The following is a 19,304-nucleotide window of genomic DNA, read 5'->3' on the forward strand; positions in this document are numbered from 1 at the left end:
GGCCTGGTTTTGGCTGAAGATATTGAGCTTTTCCATTGCCTCTTGCCACAGATGTAGTCAATTTGATTCCTGTGTGTTCCATCTGGTGAAGTCCATGTGTACAGCCACTGTTTGTGTTGTTGAAAAAGGTATTTGCAATGAACAAGTCATTGGTCTCGCAAAATTCTACCCTGCGAGTTACTGAGTGCTGCTGTGACAGACACGCCACAGTGGGCGCCGTCTCAGTTATCTAGAGCCACTGTGACAGACACGCCACAGTGGACGCTGTCTCAGTTATCTAGAGCTGCTGTAACAGACTCACCACAGTGGACACCGTCTCAGTTATCTAGAGCCGCTGTGACAGACACACCACAGTGGGCGGCATTTCAGTTATCTAGAGCCACTGTGACAGGAACACCACAGTGGATGCCGTCTCAGTTATCTAGAGCCGCTGTAACAGACACACCACAGTGGGTGGCATCTCAGTTATCTAGAGCCGCTGTGACAGACACGCCACAGCGGACACCGTCTCAGTTATCTAGAGCTGCTGTGACAGACACACCACAGCGGACGCCGTCTCAGTTATCTAGAGCTGCTGTAACAGACACACCACAGTGGGTGGCATCTCAGTTATCTAGAGCCGCTGTGACAGACACGCCACAGCGGACGCAGTCTCAGTTATCTAGAGCCGCTGTGACAGACACACCACAGTAGGCGCCGTCTGTTATCCAGTGCTGCTGTGACAGACACACCACATGTGGGTGGCTTTAACAGACAAACGTTTTCTCACTGTTCAGGAGCCTAGAAACTCCAATCCAGGCCCCTGGCCCTAGGGTGTGCTCTCTCTGCTCTGGGGGCACGTCCTTGTCTCTTGCAGCGTCTGTTCTCTGGTTCCCTGGCTCCCTGGTTCCCTGGTGCTCATCACGTGGCTCCATGTCTCTCGTCCCCCATCTCTGCCTGCTTGGTCTGCTCTCTGATATCCCACGCGGGACTGACCTGAGGCACACTCTGCACTAAAACTGCCCCCTAACACAACACAAAGACCCCATAATCCCTGAAGGAATTGGAACCACAGGCAAGGTAGATTTACAACACATATTTTGTGGGGACATAGTTCAATCTATGACACCCCAGAACCAAGGCATGTCTGGGTGAATGACAAGGAGGGACCCCCCTTTGATTTGGCTCCCAGCCTTCAGAACTTTGAGGTAATACACTCACGTCCTTTAAAGCTGCTCACTTGTGGCATTTTTGTTACAGCAGCCCGGGGAGACTGAGCCATCCCCGCAGGAAAGGGCTGTGATCCCCAGGGCTTGGCAAAGGGCTGCCACTCCCTGTCAGAGAGAAGATGCCGACTGCCCTTCGGCAGACTACAGGCGAGGAATGGGAACCGCCACCGGAGTTCTCAAGCATGGTCTCCTGCAGCCACCCCTCACTGCACCCCCGTTTACTTTGGCTTTAAATTCCTGAAACTGCTCCTAACCAGTTTTCTTGGAACTTTCTGGAAAATGCCTGGAGTGGGCTCGACAGAAACCTAGGTCCTTCAGGGGAGAGAAGGAGGTGTTTGCAAAGGGCCAGGGCAGGCCAGAGCAAGGGAAACCTGCAGGTGAAGAGGGTGGGAGGTGCACGGGAGTGCGGACCGGCCTGCTTTTGTTTGCAGCTGCGCTGTGTGAGTCACTGTGCTGTGTGTCCAGAGAGCGCTCGCCCTGTCAGGTGAGGCTCCATTCCCTCTGGTCAGGGTCTCGTGCTCCTGCCCCAGGGGTCTGGCCCAGAGCCTCCACGTGAAGGGCCAGGAGCCACAGGGAGGTGGAACAGTGTTTGTGTCTAGAACCTCCCATCTGTGCTGAGCCCAGACCACCAACCTTCGTCTTCTGGAGACACTCATGGAAACCAGGGTTTGGACCTCGTTTGATAGTTGCTGACTCTGCATTTCTCAGGGCCAACACATTTTGTAAAATAATTTTAATGGCAAGTGACCAGCCCATCTTTTCCTATGAATAGGAAAACCCACTCTGGGGTTGTAGGAACAAATAAAAACGTAAGTACGGATACACACACAGGAAAGACAGCCCTTCTCATCTCCAGTGGTTACTAAAATGTGATGTATGTGTCTAAGTGAACCTTGTATATATTTGGAAGTCATGGCTGATGTGGACCTGACCATGCACCTACAGGGAGCTGGTGTTTGTCCCCCTGCCCCAAGCCCCCCAGCACTGGGACCCCCCACATATGGCTTCTGTCTCAAAAGATATGGGCCTAAAAGCCAGAACATGACCCCCATCCACTCCTACCAGGTGAGCCTGGTCCAGGGCCGCCTTCCTGTAGTCCAGCTCCTCCTCTAGGTAACCTTTCTGCCGGCTGAACAGGTCCTGGAAAAGGGGTGGTGCTGTGACAGCCGGCCTTCAGGGTCGGCACGCCCACTCCCACCAGAGAGTCACCGTCGCACAGCACCAGGGTCCTGGGGGCTCGGATGACCTCCCGCCACACCCTGTGTGGTCCCCGAAGGGGGGCTGCCCAATTGAGGGTCCCCTTCATGACCACATCTGGCTGCATGATGATGAGGGATGATGAGGACCGGATGTCCCAGGAATTTGGGTGCCTTGGGACCTTGGGCACCTCTAGTGCGTCTGACCAAGTGGCTCCAATGCCTAAACCCACATAGCAGATGGCCTCTGGCCTCTTCCCACTCATCAGGGTTCCTGAACTTTCCCTCCGTCCTGTCCTATCCACTTCTCCTCCTGCGAGAACGGCCCCCCAGGTCACCTCCCTACATAATCCCTCAAGTCACCTGCTGACACAATCTGCCAGGTCACCTCCAGATTTGCCCCCAGGTACACCCCCCAATCATCTCTTGACAGGCTCCCCCACAGCCAGCTTATCCTTTAAACATGGTTGTTCTGAAGGGAGATCTCTTTCTTTTCTTTTTTAAATTTTTATTGTGATTTGGGTGAAGGTTTACAGAGCAAATTCACTTTCTATACCGCAGCTCACATATACTTTCTCTCATGACATGGACTGCAATTTCCCACAATGCAACAGCTCCCCTCCCGCTTCCTCCCAGTAGTTATCTCTTCCCTGTGTCCTTCCTCCCATGCACTCCTGCCCCCTGAGCTGTCTCCCTGTGCATACACCGCCCTTCTGTTCTCCCGTGATTGATCTCTCCAAGGAGTGTATCTACCTAATGTAAATGTTCAGCTCATATGCCTGTCTTTTGTTTGGCTGGCAGCCACAGGAGTGGGTTCACTTCCAGACCTGAAGGGCAGCTAAGGGCCATAAGCTCAGTGGTTCCATCGGGCTCTATCAGACCTGGTCTCTCTCTCTCTCTTTTTTTTTTAAAGTGATTTTGAGTTTTGCTCCACATTGTTCTCCCAGTCTATCCAGGTTCTCCTACAGAGACCCCCCAGGGAGACCTCTTTCATTGGAGGAGGAGACAGAGTCCCCAGTCCTCGTCCAGTGCCCCAGCTCAGTGGTGGGAGTGGGGACAGAACCAGCTCCCCGGCCCGAGCCCTCACTGCGCCTGGACTTCCCATAGAACCTCCTGCCCAGGAAACCCTCGCTCCTTCTCCCACTTCTCCCAGGGCACTCATGCTGGCCTGCAAAGGCTCCCGAACCTTCTCTCCTGGGTGTCTCCCTGACACCCAGGCCAGGCGAGCACCCTCTGTTCACTGCAGCCCAGCGAGCGACTGAACCCACTGTTGGTGCCAGGTGTGCCCACATGTGCACAGCAGGCCCGAACCAACTGTAAAGGGTTCAGGGTGTTGGAACTTATCTCATCTGTACTGGCTCAGTGTCCCCACATGGAGGCTGTGGCTACCCCCCTCTCACACCCTGGGATCCCAGAGAGGAACACAGCCCAGCCTGCCGCTGCCCTGTGGCAGGGCTGGGCCACTCACTCCTGAAGCCTGGTCCCCACAGCATCCTGAGCGAAGCACAGGCTTGGGGCATGCACAAGTGACCAATGAGTGACTGAGAGAGTGGCGAGTGGGTGGGATCCCCCAGAGCAGCCAGGGCAGAATGACACGCCCAGGCACCCCTGCCAGAGAGATATGAGACCCCACAGAGCATCCCAAGGGGCTCTCCTTCCCCCAGCCCCACCCCAGAAGGGTTCTCCTACCCCTCCCCCCCTCCCCTACCTTCTCCTTTTCCAGGTCCAACATCTTCTGGGTCAGGGCAGCCTCGGTGCCTTCAATCTGCTTCAGCCACTGGAACACAGTGGGTCAGGTGCCGGGATGAGCATGGTGTCCCCACAGCCCGTGTCCATGCTGGGCACACTGGGGCCCCTCACCAGGGAGGACAGCAGGTGGGGTGTGGCATATACACGGGCAGTGGTGTGGCTATGGTGCGGTCACCAGGCCCAGGCGTGAGGGTGATGGTGCATGGGGGCACGGTGAGCCCGAGTGTGGGGGTGTGAGTGTGAGTCTGAGTGAACGGGGGGGTGAAGCGTGAGCCAAGTCCCCTGCTCACCCCACCCGCCTGCACATAAGGACATGATCACACCATGGAGAGCAGAAGTTTGAGCCCAGCCAACACCAAAGCCACTACCTGTCCCAGACTGGTATGGAGCACTTGAGCCACCAGCTCCCACAGGGTGTAGGCTGACAGGGGAGGGCCACAGAGCACCAGCAGGTGTGTGAGAGCCATACCTCACGAGCAAGTAAGCAAGAGCCCTAGGGCTGGGCACAAGGGCATGGAGAGAGCACGGGTGGACAGCTGTAAAGGTGTGGGGCCCACACCTGCAGGGAGAGGGACAGGTGAGGTGCACCATGTGAGGGAGGTGGGGGGCCCACACCTGCAGGGGCTAGTGCAAGGTGGCACATACGTACAGGGGCTAGTGAAGGTGAGGTGCACACGTATGGGGCAGGTGGGGGGGCACCTGCAGGGACAGGGATGGGGGGCCACACCTGAAGGGGCAGGTGTAGGGGGGCACACACCTGCAGGGGCAGGTACAAGTGAGGTACACACGTATGGTGCAGGTGGGGGGGCCCACACCTGCAGGGGCAGGTCCAGGTGTGATGTGCACTCACAGGAGGAGCACGTCTGGACAGGGCATGCACCTGGTAAAGGTGTGCACCTGTGAGGGGCAAGTCTAGGCAGGGAGTGCACCTGTGAGGGGAAGGGGCAGGGGGAAGTACCCCTGCAGGGGCAGGTCCACGTATGGTGCCCACTACCAGGGGGACACAGTCCGGGCAGGGCATGCACCTGTTGGGCAGGTACAGCTGGGGTAGGCCCCTGCGGGTCAAGCCTGGTGGGGAAGGTCTGCCTTTGTCCTCAGTCTGGGGTAGGGGTGAGCACACAGTGGCAGGCACATTTCTGAGGGGCAGGTGTGTGGGTGTGTCTTTACAGGGAACACACCTGGAGGGGAGAAAGTGCATGACAGGTGACTAGCTCCATGGGGGCAGCTGTGTCTTAGGGTTCGGGCTTGTTGCTAATCCACAGACACGTCTCAGCCTGTGGCCCTTGACCGTGGCCAGGACTGACCTGCTGGCCTTCCCCTTGCTGCACACCTGTTTCCTGGGGCTCAGTCACCCCACTCTGGATCTGTGCCCTGCCCTCAGCCTCCTCCCTCCCCCATGCCCTCTATGCTCCTCACCTGAGCACCCCTGTATGCCCACCACCCCCACCCTCACCCCAGATCCCTCTGCCCACCGGGCAGCATGTGCTCTCAACAACATCTGCTGTTCTTCCTACTCAACCCTCCACGGCCCCCACTGCCCAGCAATGGCCTTTGGCCTCTGCACTCCCCTTCCCGTCAGACCCTGGTCAGAGATCAGTCTGCTCAAACAGGCCAAGCCCCTGCACCACCCCAGTCCCAGCCCCAGGCCCTTCCAAGCCAATACCTACTCAGCCTGCAGACCCCAAGTCAGCTGACACCTCCTCCAGGAAGTCCACCCTGCTTGTTGAGTACCTGGGCCTGGTCCTCCCTGGAGTGCCCACCTCCTGTGGTTGTTGCACACTCACTGACACGTGGGACCCACTACTACCATCACCTCCCGACCAGCCTGCAATGCATGGGAGGGCATGGGCTCCCTCACGTCAAATCAGTTTGGCCCCAAAGCACCCAGCGGAGCAGGGACAGCCCCAAGGGGCCCTCAGACAGCCATTACAAAAGGGCATGCAGTTTCCAAGGAACAGGTAATTATAACTTTGAATTGGGAATACTCAATTTTTAATATCATAAAATGAATACAAATTAAAATGGAAAAGAGACCCATTGGGACCACTAAATCCAGCTGCTCTGAGAAGGGCACCAGTTGTTAAAAAAGATTTGATGTAAAGAGAAACCTAACAAGTCCTCTCAGTAACCAGGAGAGATGGGGCAGAGCTGCTGGGAGGCTCCCAGGGCCTGTGACCCACAAAACCCCTGCTGTCAAGTTGATTCTGACTCATAGAGGACAGAGTGGAACTGCCCCCAAGGCCATCAGTCTTCACGGAAGCAAAGCCCAAACCACACCCACTGCTGTGGAGTCCATTCCAACCCACAGCGCCCCTAGAGGACAGAGTGGAACTGCCCACAGGGTCTCCCAGGCTGTCAGTCTTCACAGAAGCAAAGCCCAAACCACACCCACTGCCGTGGAGTCCATTCTGACCCACAGCGCCCCTAGAGGACAGAGTGGAACTGCCCACAGGGTCTCCAAGGCTATCAATCTTTACAGAAGCAAACTGCTTCATCTTTCTCCCACAGAGCAGCTGGTGGGTTCAAACCATTGATCTCTGGGCTAGCACCACCAGGGCTGCTGTGTGAAGCACAACTTGGCACTCGATGGGCCAGTCAATGGTCGCTGAGCCCACCCTGCAGGAGGGGAGGTAGATGGGGGCCTGTTCCCCCATCCCCTGAGAGGGGTGCTTGTCCTCCCGGCCCCTGAGAGAGGTGCCTTTCCCCTCAGCCCCTGAGAGAGGTGCCTGTCCCCCCAGCCCCTGAGAGGGGGGCCCACTCTCCTCGGCCCCTTTAGGAGTGACCTGTGCAAGGAGGGGCTTCCTGCCATCTCTGGCCTCAGGATTCCCCCAAGCCTCCCTGTCCCCTCTCAGGGGTCCTCAGAAGCAAGGCAGTGGCACTCCCAGCCAGCTGGGAGCTGTTCGCTCCTCAAGACCCAGCTCTCCCTTGGGGAGAGCCCGAGCGCAATCACGCCAGGCCATGTTTCCAGTAAGGTGCTTTGCACCGCATGTGTGATTTCCATCATTGGGGTCTGTCTCTCTCTTTGAGCTTGAGGGAGAGGAAGCACAGCAAAGTCCCTATGAGCCGCCAGGGGTCTCACATTCATCCTCCAGGCGTGGAGATGCTGATGTGTGGGCCGGCCTCACAGGGCCAGAGTCTGGTCTGGGCCTTGCAGCCTGGCAGGCCTGTGACAAGGGGGTGGAGGGGCACCAGGTGAGCTTGTTACCGGGAGCCACGGGCCATGGGCCATGCCGACTAGTTTGAGCAGCTCTATCCATCTGTCTGGAAGTCCATTTTGTGCCTCTCAACAGCAAACAGAAGTTGGCTTAAGTCTCTTCAGATGCCAGCATAAATAACAAGTTTTGAAATAAGGAGGTGTCTCTGTTGAGAGGGGACCAGCCAAGGCCTCAGTGGGTGATGCCCCAGGGGCTGTGGTGCCTCTGTGAGCTGCCAGCTCCGGGGACCAGCTGTCCTGTTGGCCAGGACAGTCCAGTCTCGGCACTGACGGCCTCGTGCCCAGGGAAACTGGGTGTTGAGTGCCCAGCTGCCAGGTCAGCGCCCCTAGCACCCCCACTGGTCCCATTTCTGCCAGATCCCGCCATCCCAAGGGGTGCTCGGAGGCCTGGATGTGATGTAGACTGTGGCTTTAATGGGGAGTAGTGTCTGCACCCCCACTGTCTGACAAGGACACTTTACAAGGGGCCCACCCAGACCCTGGCCCCAGGATGTCCTAGTGGGGCCTGGGCTGTCCTGCTCGACCCAGCCCTCGGGGGACCCCATGGGGCTGGGGGAGCCATGTGGTTCTTGGAAGTTTAAGGCACAAACGGGGTGCTGGCTGACCTACCAGGCGAAATTCTGGAGGTGACCTAAGATGGCCACATCTGGTGTGGGACTGGCCAAGGTGGGCAGGGATCAGCTGGGTGGGTGGGGCTTACAGCCAGGTGAGCAGAAGAACAACGCCCACAGTGGGCATGGCCAGTTGAGGTCACCTGACCAGGGGGATAAGAGACCTAGGGGTCTGGGGATGGCCCGTACTGTGGGCTGGAACACCTGCTCCTGTGGGTGGGAGGAGCAGCCAGGTATGGTCACCTGGCGGATGCAGCTCCCCTTAAACCCCTGCAACCTGCCACCCACCATCCTCACTTACCAGAGCCTCCTGCTCACCTGGCCACAAGCTCTGGTCAGCACCCCTGTGAAGCAAGCATCCCCCAGGTACTGTGTCCCAGTTTCACCACCCCCGAGGGGCACACAGACAGGCTTAGGGACCCCTGCGGACCTGCCCAGGTCCCAGGTAGGGGGCCCACTGTGGTCCTGCAGCCTCGACCTTCCCTAGTCAGACGAGCCAATGTTGGTCAGCACTCAGATGGCGGCTGTGTGGCATGGCCCAGGAGCTATGCTGGGACCTATGTGGTGGTGTCTATAGCCTGTCGCCAGCACTGGCTGGGGGGAGGGGAAACAGGCTTCCAGGGAGGACACCTCTCTATTTTAAATACTGCCCCAAAGACAGTGGAAGGGATCCCAGTTAACAACATCTCTATGGCAACCATGTTTCCTGTCACGAATAACTCAGGCTCCGAGACAGAAAGCTTTACAGATGCAACCACACAGTGTGTGAGCCCCACGCTTCCCAAACTAGGGCAGAGACCCGCAAACCAGGGAGGGGTCTTTAACAAAGTCAGCGTCCTGCATGTGTGAGGTGGTGGTGACAGAGAAGTCGCCAACAGAAACCATGATCACACAAGTACGTATGTGCTGAGTGAGTGAATGAACAAACGAACCCCCATGGAAAATCCTAGAAAGAAACACGATAACAACTCACAGGAAGGAGCAGAGAACACCTCACACCCCAACACTCCCCACTGCCAGCACGTAAACGAATGAAAATGAAACAACGGTGTAGGGGACCTCACCGACGTGGCCAGCAGAGTGGGAAGACGTGGGGCCACCAAAGTCCCAATTTTCTGGGAAATGTTACCAAGGCCCCAACTAATGCTCCTGCTCTGTGGCCCAGCAAGTCCGCGTCTGGAGTCAGTCCCACACAAGTGCTGGCCAAAGCGGGTGGAAGGCTGTGTGCAAGGTATCAGCTCTGAGACAGGCAACACCCAGCAGCCAGGGCATGACTGGGACTGGGCCTCGACCCCTTGATGGAGCCATGTGGGGCCATTGAAACCACGTGAGGAGCCACACTAAACGATGGGGGCGCCTAAAGTCTGCGACACTGGGTGCCAGGTGTGAGCTCACCTACGCTGGAAATGCCGGCATGGAAAGAAGCTGGAAGGAAAGAGCATGGGCCGCAGACATAGCCCTTGGGTGGCTCACAGGTCAACTATATTCAGTAAGCGAGTAAGCATGTACTGCCTGCCCTGGGACACAGATGGCCAAGCACATGCAGACGCAAACACGAAGCCCACCGGAACACATGCAGCCAACAGTGAGACACCCGTGCGGTTTCCGTGTGGAGCTGGGGATGGGGACAGGGACATGGACAGATGTCAACACCTGTGTGGTTTCTGTGTGCAGTTGGGGACAGGAACCCAGACAGATACCTATACCCATGTGGTTTCTATGTGGACATAGAAGGGGACAGGAAGGGGACATGGACAGATGTCGACACCTGTGTGGTTTCCGTGTGGAGCTGGGGATGGGGACAGGGACATGGACAGATGTCAACACTGCGTGGCTCCTGTGTGGCACTGGGGACAGGGACGGGGGCATGGACACACACTGGGCTCTACCTTCTCGCAGAGGCCCAGCACAGTCCCAGCCTGGATGATGGCCACCTGCTCGTCATTTCTCAGATTCTAAAACAGAAACGGGCGTTTTAGGCTGGACTCCAGACTGCACACAGACAGTGGTGCTGGCCACACCTGGCTTCGAGGACAAGCCTGGGCTCAGCATGGGGACGTGGTTCCAGGCCTGTGTTCCACCACCGTCCATCCCCCCGGGGGACAGCCACTTAGTGGCCCAAACCAGTTAGAAACAGGGGCCCTTAGTGGTAAACGGCCACCTTCTGGTCTCAGGGTTAGTGTCTACACCTCCCCCTCAAGAGTGAGACTCCACAGGATGGCCTGATGCCAAAGCCCACCTCTGAGGAACACGGACCCACCTCCCACTGGGCACAGCCACACAAAAACATTCCGTGGTGCTGATCCAGCCCTTAACTCAGCCACACAGTACACCCGAACCCCAACAACACAAACCGGGGAGCGCACAAATAGTTACCCCATTATCACCAAGGATATCTAGCTTCTTCATAAGCTCAGAGACATTCACGTCCTGAAAGAGATGCCAACGTTGAAGTTGCGGGCCGAGCGGGACACGCTCACCACACCTCCACTCGGGAGCACAGCTCACCCTCCATCCAGTGCCAGCGCCCAGACAAGTAAAGGCTGTGCTGGCTGCGCTCGGCACCAAACACTGCTTCTAGAAAGGCCCATAGGGTCGTGGGGGTGGGAAGGGCCACCCCCGTGTCCCCAGGGCCCAGGGGGACTCCAGACACACAGCTGTCACTCGTCTGCTTGCGAGCTACACCGTCAGGCCCGCTTCACAGTGCGGGTGAAGAAGAGACTGAGGTTCGGAGACGTGAGGGCCAGAGCTAGGAGCACTCAAGGCTGCGTCCTGAGTTTCTGCTCTTTATCCCTTAACATTTTGGGGCCCTTGAACAAGGGAACAAGCTTTGACTAAAAACTGGATGGAGGGATGGGCTGGGGGGAGGTATCCCACAGAAACCAAGTCTGCCACAGGCACAGGACGGCCCCTTCACACCCAGCTGGCCTCCAGAGCCCTGGTCTGTCTGGGGAGCCACCCCCCAGCACGCTACCTTCACTCCTTCCTGGTGACAGAATAGCTGGAGGGCACTGCAGCTGCTCTCGGGGAAGGTGCTGATGTGGAGGGTGAAGGCTGGCGACCTCCGCTCTCTCTCCTGGGGAAGAGACGCGCTTTAAAGACAGAACTGCAACGGCTTCGCTGCCACTCACCCTTCCCCATGTCAGTCAGCAAACATCCACCAGTTCCGGGCGGTGAAGGCGTCAGTTACTACAAAGCACTGTGGCCGCCTGGCCCACGAAATGCCAGGTGTTTTCACGTCTGCCATGGTGCTCCTTCTGGAAACCATGCTCCTGGTGTGCTTCCAATGCACACGGCTTAAAGGGCGTCATTCACAGAGCATCACGCACTGGTGGGGACGCCAGGAAACCACCGCGGTGACAGGAACTACACCAGGTGCCAAGTCTCAGAGGCTGATGGGAGCTGCCTGCACTGGGGGCCTCGTGACCCTGGACAACCCTCAGACCACCCCACGGAGCAGCCACCACATCTCCATTTTGTTGACAAAGAGACAGACCCTTGAGGGCTGAGGCCAAGGCCCATACCAGTGAGCAGCAGGGACCCAGACCTGGCCACATTCTTTTCAGGATCATCTGCCAGCTTTGTTCTTGGCTTTTTTTATTCACAGGAACACAACCAATGGAGCCCTGGTGGTGTAAACAGTTAGGCGCTCACCTGCTCACCAAAAGGCTACCCAGGGCACCTCAGGAAAAGCCCTGTCAGTCCTTTGAAAACCCCAGGCAGCCTCTACCCTGAGACGGTTGGGGTGCCAGGCAGCGGGGTACACACACAGCAAGTGGCAGGCAGTCAGCTACCATTCTGCTCCTGCCTCCGATTCACAGTCAAACTGTGTCATCAGAGGGGGAAGGCATCTCCCAGAACACCAACCCAGCAACCACTGCCATCGGAGCGATTACAACTCATGGCCACCCTCTTAGGCATCGATAAAGTGACATGTTTCCAGAGAGGATGCGAGACACCTGACTACATAGGGGATAGGGGACAGCCCCTCACTGTGCTTGGATCCAACGGGTGTCCCCACGGGGACTGGGCTACTGACAGAGCAGCCATGGTGGCCCTGGAGGACATACAGCACCACACAGCTTCCAGACAAAGCACTTGCATCTGCTCAAACTGTAAGACCAAAACAACGTGCCCTGAACCACTCCCACACAGCTTACAGAGCCAGAGGCTTCCTCAGTCAGCGCAAGAGTCCAGTGACTGGGCAGGTCCTGGGAAGGGGCCCTCAGTGAGGCCGCAGGGAAGCCAGGGCCTCTGCCAGAGATGCAAGGCCAGAGAGAAAATGCTGTCCCTTACCAGCCGACAACTCACAGAGGCTCTGTTCCCCACACTCCCTTCGCCCTCACGACCTCCTGTAAAGACCGTCTCCATCAGTAAGTGGACAAAAGCAAACTCCTGCTTTACACGAGCTAAGGTCAGAAACAGGTTCTGTGGCTCTGAAGGCGCTGGGGAGAGCAGGGCAGAATCCCAGCACGGTGAGCAGAGCCGATGGAACGCTCCAGAAAGAGCCAGGACCCACACCTGCAAGGGGTTCCCACGGGGACAGGAGCATCGAGAGAGACTTGGCGCAGCGGCAAGGGTAAAGCGCCAGACTCCCACTCAAGCCAGAGGCATGTGACCAGCCACTCTTGATCCTGGGAAGTACTCGGGCCTCGGCCTGCGCCTGTGACGGCGCACGGTGTGGCAAGCCCCGACGCAGTGTTAAGGGAAGGCGGGAGGAGACGGAGGCCGGGAACCAAGGTGTGTACATGCAAAGTGTCGGCTGTGGGAGCCAAGCTATGTCACGGTGGGTGCCGTGACAACCAGCCCCAGGCTCAGGAGATTTCAGAATGGTGGTCACTTTTAATCAGGAAACAACATGGGAGTGAAGTAACAGCCACACAGTAACAGTAACACACGGGAGCCATGCTTCAAATTGGAGGCAGGAAACGTCAGGATTTGCTGCCTCCAAGTTGGCGTGCTGGGGAAGCAACCACAGAGCGGCATGGGCAGCACTGTCTCCCTCCACGCTCAAGAGCGATGCGTGGTTTCAAGGACAAACGGTGCTCATTGTGAGTCCACTCCCACTGCAGTGCGCAGGCCTGGGGCCAGCAGGTGGTGCCGTGGCCACGTGGTCTGCTTTCTGCAGCCCTAAACACGTCCACTGTCTTTACTTACCCGGCGCTGACCTTGGCAAAGAGAAAACGGTCGACACCAGCACTGAGCGCACTGTCCGGTGCCGGTGCTCAGAGCCCTCTATTTCAAAAGGCGGGCTCTGTGCGTCAGGCCACGGAGGAGGGGGTGTTTATCGTGAGCAGTGTTTCCGCCCATCATGCAGAACGCACGCCAGGTGAGTACATGTGTGGGACAGGAGTCGTCAGGGGGATGAACACCAAGAAAAAGGCAGAACATTGCAAAAACAAATCATTTTATTAAGTGCAAAACAAGCCGTCGGCAATAAAGATGTCAGCCCTGGTCCACGTCCAGACCACAGCGAGTGTTTCCTCCAGCAGGTATTAAGGCAGTGAATTACTTTGAACACACAGATTCGACAAAGGAACGGGTGACGGGTCCCTTCACGCGTGTGCGCATGCACCGGGGCACATCACACGAATTTCAGTTTGGGCTCAAAGAGAATGTCTGCCCCGTTGGGGAGCTTACAGCACAGAGAGTCTCTTACTTCCAGTTCCAGCACCCGGAACTCTAGCAGCTCGTTCTGGTCCCTGGCGTCCTGCATCTCGTCCTTCAGCTGGCTCTCCTCCACCTCCAGCCGGTAAATCTGCAGCAAGAACACCCGCGGGTGGGCAGCTGAGGGACGGCGCCCGGGAAGGGGCCGCGGGGGGCTAGACCCGACCCGAGGCTGACAGGGGGAAGCTGAGGCACGGAGCTGTGAGGGCTGGTCCCTCAGCTCGAAGGCAAAGGGGCTAAATGGCCCCAAGCCCTCCCCGTCCTTCTCAACCCCTTCCCAGGGCCAGCCCCCTGCCCAGAGCTCCTACCCAGTAGAGCCGGGGTCCCGACTCCCTCTCCTTTCCCAGAAAGTGCTCCTAGAAGCACAGAGGTGGGAGTCACCCTGAGCACGGAGTTGGCCTGGCAGGCAGGACACTGGCTGAGCCCAGCCGGTGACCCTGAATGCTCCTTGGCCATCCACCTCAGCTCCCGTGGAAGGAACGGGGCAACAGCCCTGACTCACACCTCGTGTAAGTGAGGAGTCTGCGTGCATCTGTCCCCTGGACCCCACTGCAGATGGAAGGCAGAGGGGCTCAGGGGCCCTGCCCCGGGGCTGAGACAGCAGGGCAGGAAAGTTTCCTGTTTGTCACCCCTCAGAGAGGGCCTCCAGGATTGGGGGGGATCAAAGATGCCTACACAGCAGTGGCTGGTCCTGCCCCCAAGCCCACCATGCTGCAGAGCACACAAGAGGTGAGGAGGCCAGACTCCCCGCCCCGGGCCTAGAGCCAGTGGGGCCAGATCCCCCTCCGGGGGCCTCAGAGAAAGACAGGGCGGACACCCCCTCCTGGGCCGCAGAGCCAACAAGTGGGACCTTCTTTCCTGACCAGGCTGCCCTCCTTCCAGCACCTGGCACTGACTCACTAAGGCCAGCTGCCCCAGAAGGGAAATCGAAAGGGAAAGGAAGTGGGCGGGGCTGCCTGGGGGGGTGAAAGGGAGCACAAGGGGCCCAGGTCTCTGTGGGGTGCGCGTGTCTGACACAGCGTGTGGCCACACAGCCCAGAAAACGTACAGAAAAAACCATCGACGTGCACGCAAACGACAAGGAGCTGATGCCCAGTCTGGGGACTCCCCAGTGGAGGGAGCCCAAGCTTCATGGGCCGACGGGCTGAGCCAGCCTCGGGCACTGCCCGCCCACTGGGCTGCGAGACTCCACTCCCTGCAGGGTCTCACTGTGGGGCACCACTGGACATCCACGGCCACAGTCACGGGAGGGGGGGGGGCACGACTTCCGTGAGGTCCAGGGCGGCCAGGAGGGCACTGGGCCCCATCACCAGGGGTGCGGGTGGAGTGGGCGGTGAGTGTATGGCACAGAGGGACTCCCACCCTGGACTCTGGCCTGGGTCCTCCAGGTTGGGGGTGGGGGTCCCTCGACTCTGGCCTGGGTTCTCTGGGTAAGGCTTCAGGTGGGGGTCCCTCGATCCCAGGCTCTGTGGGTGGAGGACCCTCAACCCCGGGCTCTCTGAGTGGTTATGGGGGTGGGGGCCCTCGGCCCTGGGCTCTCTGGGTGAGGGTGGGGATCCCTCAAGTCAACCCTGGTCTCTCCAGGTAGGGGTGGGGACCCATCGACCCCAGGCTCTCTGAGTGGGGGTGGGGGGTCCCTTGAGTCGACCCCAGGCTTCGACCCCAGGCTTCGAGTGGGGGTGGGGACCCCCTGACTCCAGGATCTACAGGTGGGAGTGGGGATCCCTCGACCCCGGGCTCTCCGGGTGGGGGTGGGAGTAGGGCCCCTCGAACCCGGGCTTTCCGAGGCAGGGGCTGTGTGCACACACCTTTTCCAGCAGGTCCTGGTTTGTTCTAATGAGCAGCTGCTTTTCCTCGACCCACGTGGCATCCTGCAGGGAAGACGGACGGCGTCCCCACCATCCACACCATCGGGGCCCGGGGACCCCCCGCCCACCCGCCCGTCACTCTCAGTCCTGTGGGGAAGACAGACGGCGTCCCCACCATCCACACCATCGGGGCCCGGGGACCACCCGCCCACCCGCCCACCAAACCTTCAGCCCAGTCCTACAGGGAAGCCTGAGAGTGTCCACACCATCAGAGCCCAGTGAGCCAGCAGCAGACCTGCAGGGCCAAAGTGACTGCCCGCCTGCCCGCCTGCCCGCCAAACCTTCAGCCCCAAAGGCAAGCTCAGCAGCCCATGAGTCAAGCCTCCTCCACCCGCACGCGTCCCCAAAACCCCAGCAAATGAACTGTGAGCGTTCACAGAAAGCTGCCCCGTGTTTGGTGGGCCACCCAGCACCTGGACCCCCCCAAAGGCAACGCTGTGCTACCTCTGGGCCGCGTGAGCAGTTCCAGTCCCACCCTCATCCCTCTGCATCCTCACCAGGCCTGCCCTGCTGAGGTCTGTGCGTGGCCACATCCCACCCAGGTGACCAGGTGACTTCTGTGGGCTGTGTCTGTCTTCCCTGGGGCCTGGCTCACATGGGCGCTCAGTAAACACCAGATGGACAGACGGACCAATGAAATAATGAGGGAACAAGAACCCTCTCCAGTCAGCTTCATCCTCTGAGCTCTCAGCCTCCTGGGCCCCCTCGCCTGCCCCGTGTCCCCTCCTGTGGCCCTCACCCCATGTAGGTGGTGTTTTACAAAAGAGAAGTGACCCAGAGACAGGGCGGCAGAGGAAGGGTGACACGTGACACTGCAGCTGCAGCCCAGGAGCACTGGAGCCGCCAGAAGCTGGGGAGTGGCAGGGACAGCCTCCCTCAGAGCCCCCGGAGGAACCGACATGACTGACGCGCTGCTCTCGGGCTCACAGTCTGCAGACGGAGAGGGTACACTGCAGTCCTCATACAAGCCCAACTTCGTGGTTACAGTGGCCACAGGCAACGAGCCCCCTGGCGGGGTCCTGGTCAGGCCCCGCCCCTCCGCTGTGCCTGTTATCTCTGGTGCTAACCCTAACCCTGTGCAGTTCAGCAAACGGCATGGGAGGCGATACTGGCTCTGTGACAGTCGGCACTGGAGCCGCAGCTACGAGCCCGAGGTGCAGCCCCGCCCGTGAGAACCGAGCTGTCCTCGGGTCAGGACACTTCCTCTCGTCAGTCCGGGCAGGTGGCAACAGCCCCCCCGGCGTCAAGCGGCAGGGCGTCTGTGCCAGCTCAGTTTTGGAGTCACGTCCTGCTTTTGTTCACTGGCAAAGAACAAAGCGTGCAGAATCCCAACACGTCTCATTGTCCCGAAGCCCTGCAAGCAGGCAGGCTGGTAGCATGGCCCGGCCAGGGACCTTGCCGACATCCCTGGAGCTCCGAGCAGAACAGCCTCAGGACACCACCAGGAGATGGGCCTTTTCTTCTTTTAACGCCAGAGAGCGAACACCCACTCCCGCTCACCTGTCCTTTCTCCACCAGTAACTTCTCCAGGTCTTCGATTTTGGCCTGGCAACGCAGCAGGTCAGCTTGCAGCTGCTCGCGAGTCTGGAACAGAAGGGAGCAGGGTCAGCAGGTCCCTGCGATGGGTGGCAGCAAAGGAGCGAGGACAGGCAGGGAGCAGGCACGCCAGCTGCCCACGGCAAAGGCTCAGAGGTGGGCTTGTCTCTGGGGCCCGTGTTCCGATGCAGCTGTCCTGTCTCTGTTTAGCTTCGTCTATTGCTGACAGATATGAAATTGTTAAGAAGAAAAAGGTCTTGAGCGGTCATCAGGTCTAACCCCGTCGATTTAACGGACAAGGAACCTGAAGCCTGGGGCAGAGACTGATGTTTTCAGGGGTGAGTGAGCTGGAAGCTAGGGTTCCTGGGCCCAGCCTGGCCACGGGACGCAGTAAGGTGAGCTCATCAGGAATTGGGACCACCACCCAGAATCTCCACACCCCACGCGGCCCCCACTCCCTGTGAGCCCCACATCACCTGCACAAAAGTTGTGCCTTCAGGACCAGAAACAACATACACAAGGGAAGCTGAGTGAGGGTGGGGCACAGGGAATGGTGGGGACTGTAGCAAACTGGAGCCACGCCCAGCTCAGGGCCAACGTAACAGGACCTGTGCTGACAGCTCTCTGACTCTTTAAGAGAAGCCAGGAACCTGGATTTTCATGGCAATTGATGAAACTTAAACAAAAAGACTCAGTGCCACCCAGGGAGCACGCTGGCCCTGTGGCTGGCTCATCAGGAAGCCTCCCTTGCATCAAGCAGGAGGCAGAGACCCTACCCAGTGACTTCAAGGGGAGGAGGAGGTGCAGGGAGCTTCAGGGGGTCAGACCCAGCGGGCACCCAGCAGCACAGCTGGACGAGGGAATGGAGCGCGGAGGGGATGGATGTGAGGAGGCAAGGCTGGGTAAATCTGTAATGCCGCCAGCTGTGCCACGTGGCAGTCCTCAACTTAGTGCCCATCCCCAGCTGCCCCAGACCCCGGGTGACTTGGTGCCAAGAAGGGCACCAGATTATTCCAAGCAACAGAATGGAAGTTGCTCCAGAATTTAAAGTCTACATGCAACTAGTTACCCTACCAGCACCGTTGACATGTGACATGCACCAATGAGGCTTTGAAAAGAATAACCTTGAATTCTGAAACCATTTCTGCACAGACAGTGGGTGTGGCTTTGTTAGATCTTCACACCAGTGCTCGGGGCCTCTGGGGAGATTGCTCCTGCCAGGCGACAGCTGGGACAGCACCAGATCAAGACCCAGTGGTGAGTTCCTGTCCCCAGCAGAGCCCCACCACCACTGGTAGGTAAAGGCACCACACTATAAGAGCCAGACCCCCACGTCCCCTGCCTGGCTCCCTGCCCCATGCTCACCCGGGCCTCTCTCTCTGCCTGGCTCCCTGCCCCATGCTCACCCGGGCCTCTCTCTCTGCATCCAGCGTCCCGCCCACCTGCCCCTGGAGCAGGGCGTAGGCTCGTTGCAGTGCCTGGTATTCCCTGGTCAGCTGGCAGAACCGTAGGTCAGACTCCTCTCTGCTCGTGGTCTGTGCACCAGGGGAAGAAAGGAGGGTGTGAGGTCATGTGCGGTGGCACGCAGTGCCAGGGCATGGTGGGACGTGGCTTGATGTGGCGGGACATGGAGGGATGCAGCTGATCATGGTGGCACTTGGTGGGACATGGCATGATGTGGCGGGACATGGTGTGACACAGCAGAATGTGATGGGATGCAGTGACACGGTGAGAGGTGACATGACGTGATGTGATATGACGGGTGTGATGTGATGTCATGTGATAGTCACATGTGATATGATGGGATACGATGCAGTGACATGGTGTGACATGACATCGGGTGACACAATGTGACATGGTATGGCAGTGGGATGTAGTGTACTTGATGTGCTATGGCATATGTGACATGATGTGACATGACATAGCATGTGAGACAATGTTACATCATGGGACATGACATGGTGTGATGTGACATGACATGGTATGGCATCCTGTAGTGTGACGTGTGATGTGATGTGGTGTGATGTGACATGTAACATGATGTGTGACATGACATGACAGATGTAGCATGTGACATGGGATATAACGTGGTGCAATGTGGTATTGTGGGACGTGATGTGATGTCACATGACATGGTGTGACATGCGGCAGTGTGATGTGTGCTGTGATGTGGGCCCAAGCTCCCGAGTTGGTCTTGGCAAAAACCCACTCAAGACTCCCAGCATTGGGGACAATCACTCAGCAGCTGTGGGAGC

The 19,304-nt window shown here is 58.4% G+C and overlaps 1 protein-coding gene across 1 annotated transcript in view; it reads right to left on the reverse strand.

Annotated features, from left to right (window-relative positions):
- Nucleotides 1-19,304, reverse strand: part of JAKMIP1 (janus kinase and microtubule interacting protein 1) — a 71,643-nt gene that overhangs the window by 11,298 nt on the left and 41,041 nt on the right. The window contains exons 8-16 of the mRNA XM_007957507.1: nt 18,456-18,584; nt 17,014-17,097; nt 15,454-15,516; nt 13,638-13,736; nt 10,953-11,054; nt 10,355-10,408; nt 9,868-9,933; nt 4,113-4,181; nt 2,271-2,348 (exon numbers count right to left, since the gene is read on the reverse strand). Coding sequence (XP_007955698.1) covers nt 2,271-2,348; nt 4,113-4,181; nt 9,868-9,933; nt 10,355-10,408; nt 10,953-11,054; nt 13,638-13,736; nt 15,454-15,516; nt 17,014-17,097; nt 18,456-18,584 — 744 coding nt within the window. The remainder of the gene's footprint in view (nt 1-2,270; nt 2,349-4,112; nt 4,182-9,867; nt 9,934-10,354; nt 10,409-10,952; nt 11,055-13,637; nt 13,737-15,453; nt 15,517-17,013; nt 17,098-18,455; nt 18,585-19,304) is intronic.

The sequence above is a fragment of the Orycteropus afer genome, unplaced genomic scaffold (assembly GCF_000298275.1).
Source record: "Orycteropus afer afer isolate SDZICR_OR568_19922 unplaced genomic scaffold, OryAfe1.0 scaffold00754, whole genome shotgun sequence".
NCBI classification, from domain to species: domain Eukaryota; kingdom Metazoa; phylum Chordata; class Mammalia; order Tubulidentata; family Orycteropodidae; genus Orycteropus; species Orycteropus afer.